At 42.6% G+C, this 6,018-nt stretch overlaps 2 protein-coding genes across 3 annotated transcripts; both read left to right on the top strand.

The window, feature by feature from the left end:
* Positions 1 to 5: 5 nt before the first annotated feature.
* On the top strand, positions 6 to 582 carry LOC127748628 (beta-1,3-glucan-binding protein-like; the record flags this gene model as incomplete). Its single annotated transcript, XM_052267870.1, has 2 exons — positions 6 to 215; positions 283 to 582. Coding segments are annotated over 2 exons (408 nt in total), but the record flags the coding sequence as incomplete, so codon positions are not given.
* A 320-nt stretch (positions 583 to 902) lies between these two features.
* Positions 903 to 5,953, top strand: LOC113212460 (peroxisomal multifunctional enzyme type 2). Of its 2 annotated transcripts, XM_026431159.2 has the most exons (15): positions 903 to 1,064; positions 1,254 to 1,347; positions 1,534 to 1,601; positions 1,791 to 1,928; positions 2,016 to 2,168; positions 2,242 to 2,386; positions 2,468 to 2,964; positions 3,052 to 3,215; positions 3,293 to 3,419; positions 3,508 to 3,680; positions 3,760 to 3,936; positions 4,931 to 5,048; positions 5,290 to 5,481; positions 5,558 to 5,658; positions 5,749 to 5,953. In XM_026431159.2, exons 3-15 carry the CDS (start codon positions 1,544 to 1,546, stop codon positions 5,863 to 5,865), a joined length of 2,160 nt encoding a protein of 719 aa, XP_026286944.1. In that variant the 5' UTR covers positions 903 to 1,064; positions 1,254 to 1,347; positions 1,534 to 1,543; the 3' UTR covers positions 5,866 to 5,953. The 2 variants fall into 2 exon arrangements, with proteins under 2 accessions (XP_026286944.1, XP_026286946.1); XM_026431161.2 differs by lacking the exon at positions 1,254 to 1,347 and having other exon boundaries at positions 907 to 1,064.
* Positions 5,954 to 6,018: the final 65 nt, after the last annotated feature.

Raw genomic sequence — 6,018 nt, 5'->3', positions numbered from 1 at the left:
CAAAGACGCACTACTCCAAGAACGTGGACAGCGACACGCTGGCCGACGACTTCCACGTGTACACCCTGTACTGGAGCGAGGCCGGCTTCCGCTTCCTACTCGACGGCGAGCTCATCGGCGAGCGGCCCGCGCCCGAGGAGGGCTTCTGGAAGCTGGGCGGCTTCGAGGGCCAGGACATCTGGAGCGGCAAGAAGATGGCGCCCTTTGACCAGAAGGTATGTATGGGGGCAGGGCACCGGCCACTACACGACTGACTTTGCTGATGACCGGCCTTGTTCTCAGTTCTTCATCATCCTGAACCTGGCCGTCGGAGGCTCCTTCTTCAGCGACGACCTCCACAACGAGCCCCACCCCCGGCCGTACAACCTGAGCTCCGGGCACGCCATGAGGCAGTTCTGGGAGAACAAGGACTGGTGGAAGGACACCTGGCAGGGCGAGAGCGCCGCGCTGCAGGTGGACTACGTGCGTGTGTACCAGTAGTGAGGGCTGCCTCCGGCGGCCCCCAACGCCGCGCCCATTGATTCACTGTGATACGACACTGTAATAAAAGGAAATTAATAAAATCCACTCTACAACCCATTACTCTATGCATCTGCCTGGACGATGTGATTTTGTACACCGAACCCCAAAAACCAACTCAGCCTGTCATTTTTAGAATTTGTCTGGTGCCCCAATTGGGGCAAATATCCACAATGTAAAAATAAAGGGCAACATTCTGGAGCGAGTAAGTGGGGCCAGTGGAAAGGGGGGGGGGCGCTGTCAAAACACAACCGACATGGCCTTGCAAGACAGCTTCATCTGGACAGGTTTCAGCCGCACGCAAAAGTTCTCATAACATAGTCTCGCGCAATCCGCCGCCACCCAGTGCGCCTCTCACACGAGGGCCTCTAGAATGTGGAGGGGGGCGTGTGGGGTGACTCGGGTGTTTGTGGTTTGTGTCAGCAGCCCATCAGCCGATCAACTCCACGACAGGTTCTTGCTTGAGCTCTTAAGCCCAGAAGTAGTACAAACTCGGGCTGTAAGAGGTCGAGGAATTTTCATTTCTCCGTTGACCGGTGTCCCAGGTGAACAATCAATACCTTTTTGTCACTGCATGTCTGTGTTTTACCCATTGCACATACGAATCCCAAGTCTCCGTAGTTTAGTTGCACCGGTGGTCATGATTATTGTTATAGCGTATCGTGGACTTTGATACCAATATTTTGACAAATCATTCTGCTTTGTTGCATGTTACCTTGCGGTTTTATGAGTAGCTGTGTATCATCAGTACAGCTCGCTGTTTCCCTTCAAGGAAACATATTTTTATGAACCTGTTGATTTAATTTAAAGCTTCAAAATTATTCGCAGGTAATGGTAGCTGTGTTCACCGACCCCTCTCTTTATCAGGGGAAGGGCTGCTTTGTATATATACAATTTTGATTGATTGCCTTGATGCTTACCAACATTCTGCACACATTTACGTGACTGATTCAATTTTCAGTCTTGCTTTTATCAGTCAACTGATATATTCCTGTGTGTTTTGTCATTCGCTAGGCTGGCAACTATGGCTGAGAAGCTGAGATTCAATGGACGAGTCGCTGTTGTCACAGGAGCGGGAGCAGGTAAAATTTCAGTTTGTGTTAATATGTGAAGCCCAACAAATTCCGAAAGACTGAAGCTCTACTACAGAATGCATGGCCATGTTGGGGTCAAGATTGAGTCAGGGTGTTTCATGATTAATCTTTCCAACTTAATTATTCATGTAAAATTGAAATTAACATTGTTTAAAACAAAGAAAAATCGTTTTACAGGTTTGGGACGAACCTATGCTCTGTTACTGGCTGAAAGAGGGGCATCCGTTGTTGTGAATGATCTTGGTGGAGGGCGTCATGGCGATGGAAGCAGTACTAAAGCTGCTGACACAGTTGTTGAGGAAATCAAAGCTAAGGGTGATTAATAATTCTCAGTCAATTTTCTTCAGTTGACTTTAAAATCTTACTTTCATTCTTATTCTTATTCACTATCATGTCTCAAAGGTGGGAAAGCTGTACCAGACTACAACTCTGTTGAAGATGGAGAAAAGATTATTCAGACTGCCTTGGACAACTTTGGCAGAGTTGACATCTTAATCAATAATGCTGGAATTCTTCGAGACAGAACATTTGCTCGCATTAGTGATCAGGATTGGGGTAAGACTTTGTTTCCTCATTCTAGATTAGCACTCGCATTCCTCTGTCCTCTATTCGACGTCTTATTTTCTAGATCTTGTTCACCGGGTCCATCTAAAAGGGTCTTTTAAAACCACTCAAGCTGCTTGGCCTCACATGCGCAAACAACAATATGGACGCATCATTATGACCTCGTCTCAGTCAGGTCTTTGTGGCAATTTTGGCCAGGCAAACTACAGGTAAAGGCAAAACCATAAATAATCTTACATTTTTTATTATTGTGTTATCAGGCTCTCATTTTAATGTCTTTTCTACTCTAGTGCTGCCAAGTATGGATTAGTTGGACTGAACAATACTCTTGCCTTGGAAGGAGATAAATACAACATTCATTGCAACACTATTGTGCCCACTGCTGCTTCAAGGTTGACTGAGGATATTCTACCCCCTGACATGTTTGCTGAATTGCGCCCTTGTCTGATTGCCCCTGTAGTAGCCTGGCTGTGCCATGAGTCTTGTGGAGACAATGGCAGTATCATTGACTCTGGAGCAGGGTATGCTGCTCAATGTCAAATGTACCGAGGTGAAGGAGTTAGTTTGCGTAAGAGAATAACTGATGATCTCTCTATTGAGGATGTGAGAGATTCATGGGAGAAAGTAACGGACATGTCCAAAGCTACACCTTTGACAACAATTCAAGCAGCCACATCAAACTTAATGACTGTTCTGGAAGAGTTACGGACAGCTCCTGCATCTGGAAAAGTTGTTAAGGATAAATTCTCCTACACTCCTAGAGATTTGATCATATATGCTCTTGGTGGTGAGTGCCTGCTTGATTTGTCATGGAAACTGTTGCAGTTCTTAATCATTTTCACATTTTGTAAGTGGTTTGTATTTATTTTTATAGTTGGTGCTTCTACTAAGAATCCTGACGACCTTAGATTCCTATATGAAAATCACGAAGACTTTGCTGCTTTGCCTAGCTTTTACATAATTCCTGGACAAATGGTGGGAATGTTCTCCGGTCTTATTGATAATGCTATTCCTGGGAAAACTGTTGATCCCACTCAGGTAGACATACTATTTCAAAAATAATAATAATACATATCTATGGACTCGTAGTTTTTAAAAATAACATTTTCTTTCAGTTGCTGCATGGAGAGCAGTTTGTTGAAATCCTGAAACCCATCTCAACATCTGGAACTCTGACAAATCAATGCCAGATTGCTGATGTTCTGGACAAGGGAAGCAAGGGAGCTGTTATCCTCATGGACAGTAAGCAAAACTGATGTATTTTCATTTATTTAAATTTCATGATTAATGAATCTGTTAAACTGATTTTCTATTAATTTATCAATTTTAGTTGACACCTTTGATGAGGAAGGTGACCAAGTTGCACACAGCCAAATGACTGTTTTTATAAGAGGAGCAGGTGAATTTGGTGGACGTCAATCATCAAACAAACAAATTATGTGTGCTGATAGACCCAAGAGGAAGGCAGATGCCAGCCGAATTCAGGCTACAATCCTAGACCAGGTTTGCTCAGTTTGATCACCTAGAAAATTTGATCTTTATGTTCTTGGTTTTAATCCTTTTTAAATTTTTCCATTGCCAGGCTGCCTTGTACCGCTTGTCAGGTGATGCGAACCCACTTCACATTGATCCTAACTTTGCATCTATGGGAGGATTTGATAGGCCAATTCTTCATGGAATGGCCACCCTTGGTTTTGCAACTAAACATGTTCTTGAATTATATGCTGGCAATGATCCCTCTTTGGTGAAAACCATCAAGGTAACTTAATTTTCTCAAATATTTTTAAGTGTCTTTTGGGCTCTTCTAAATCTCTGTGTATTTTGCTGCGATATGTCCACTCGACCTTCATACTTAATGCTAGGATCTTATCTCCAATCTTACCTAATAATCTTTCCATATGCACCACCTGCAGATAATATTGTCGCCTCAATAGACTTTCATTCTTCTACAGCGTAATACCACTGACAAACATGGTACCAGAAACTGACTTTTGCTTCTCTTATTCCTCATTCCTCCCTAATCAGTCCAGTGACCTGTTCTGTAAATATTCTGTAATGAGTAAACTAATTCATTCATTCATGCATTCATTCATTCATTCGTTCGTGGGTTGGGTAGGCCTCGAATCGAGGTGACGGAGGTCAATGAAGTGACCGGCCGGTCGAACCGTCGGGTAGACATATCTAGCACCCTGGGAAGGCTTTCAAGTATTCAGATTGCCTTTGCAGCCTGCATACAGCTTTATAGTCCCAACAGGAAGCTCAAGTGATCTTTGCTCTTTGTCCTTGGACTCTAGTGCCTGAGTGGCAGTGGCCTGAGCTGAGTGTAGTGTGTGTGACTGCCCCTGTGTGTGTGAGTGAGGTGCCGTGTGCGGTTGCGCCTGCGCGCGCCTCTGTGTGTGTGTGTGTGTTGGTGTGTGTTAGTGTGTTTAGAGCTCTCTACTCAGCACATTCTTCTTCATTCAGGTAGCAGCAGTCTTCGTGTTGAAACGTAGATACAAAAATCTGAAGGTGTGATTTCATTGCTATGCACTGTTGAAAAACTGTCAGTCAAATAGGTCCTATGACAAGGCATATCTTCATTGCAAACTTTAACCTCATGACGTTTTTTCAATCCATGTTTTTGGTGGGGACAGCTTTAAGTTTGAGTTGACAGTTGCGTTCACTTCAGTCAGTGTGAAGATCTAGGACCAGAACAGAGCCAAACCTGTTCCAATTCAAATTTTTAATCTTGAGTGTTTCATTTGTTCTTTTAGGTTAGATTTACTAAGCCTGTATTACCCGGCCATACGCTGAAGACAGATATGTGGCGTGAAGGACACAGGATTCACTTCGAAACATCAACCATTGAAACTGGAAACATTGTGATTTCTGGTAAGTTGTTCTTAATTTACAAATTATTTTTATACCTCATCTGCTCTTTCTTTGTGGGTACAAAACAAGTTACGTAACGCAAAACCAGAACCAAAGTTAAATTTGTGGCCTCAGGTTAATTTTGTTAACTTCCGGATTAAAATAGCCCAGTTTGATCTGATTTTCTTAAATAGCAGATGATGGCAGGGTATGTATTGCAATGTTGGAATTGGACTTATAAGCAGTTAATGCATTTTATCAGGTGCCTACATGGATCTTAAAGAAGTTCAACCTGCTGTAAACCTTCATAAGGTTGCAGCTGAATCTTTAAAATGTGAGGAGATGTTCAATGATATGAGGAAGCGCATGGAGGCTGACCCTGCCACCGCAAAGAAAATCAATGGGGTTTTCCTGTACAATATCACTAAAAATGGTCAAGCTGCTGGGAAATGGGGTAAGTGAACGGACTTATTTTTGTGTAATGAACTTGTAGAAACTAAGTTAACTATATAACATTTTTCTAAGTACAGTTGTTGACTTGAAGCAATGTAAACTTTACAAGGGAGATGCTGAGCCAGGTGTCAAAGTGGACACAACTCTAACTGTAGATGATCAGGATATGATTGACATTGTAAGTAATTTTAGAATCTCTTAGGTATGTTCTTATTGTGATTGATTCCTCCTCAGCTCTTATTGATTCATTGATTTCCTTTCTTATTAGACTACTGGAAAGCTCAATCCTCAAGTTGCGTTCATGAAGCAGAAGCTCAAAATCACTGGCAACATTATGCTCACCCAGAAACTTCAAGGTTTGTTGAAGGCACAGTCTAAACTGTAATTGTGATATTTTAATTATAAAACTTCAAAGTTTCCATAGTATATGTCATCTGTGACAGTTATTAAAATTTTCCTTTGACACTCAAGAACTACTGTAAATTCAGAACTTAGTGTTCCACTGTTATTTGCATACTGGAGCTTGTGGTGCATGGCT

This window comes from Frankliniella occidentalis, unplaced genomic scaffold, assembly GCF_000697945.3.
Source record: "Frankliniella occidentalis isolate FOCC.00 unplaced genomic scaffold, Focc_3.1 Scaffold60, whole genome shotgun sequence".
In the NCBI taxonomy this organism is placed as follows: domain Eukaryota; kingdom Metazoa; phylum Arthropoda; class Insecta; order Thysanoptera; family Thripidae; genus Frankliniella; species Frankliniella occidentalis.
This window is presented reverse-complemented; position numbering and strand designations above follow the sequence as displayed.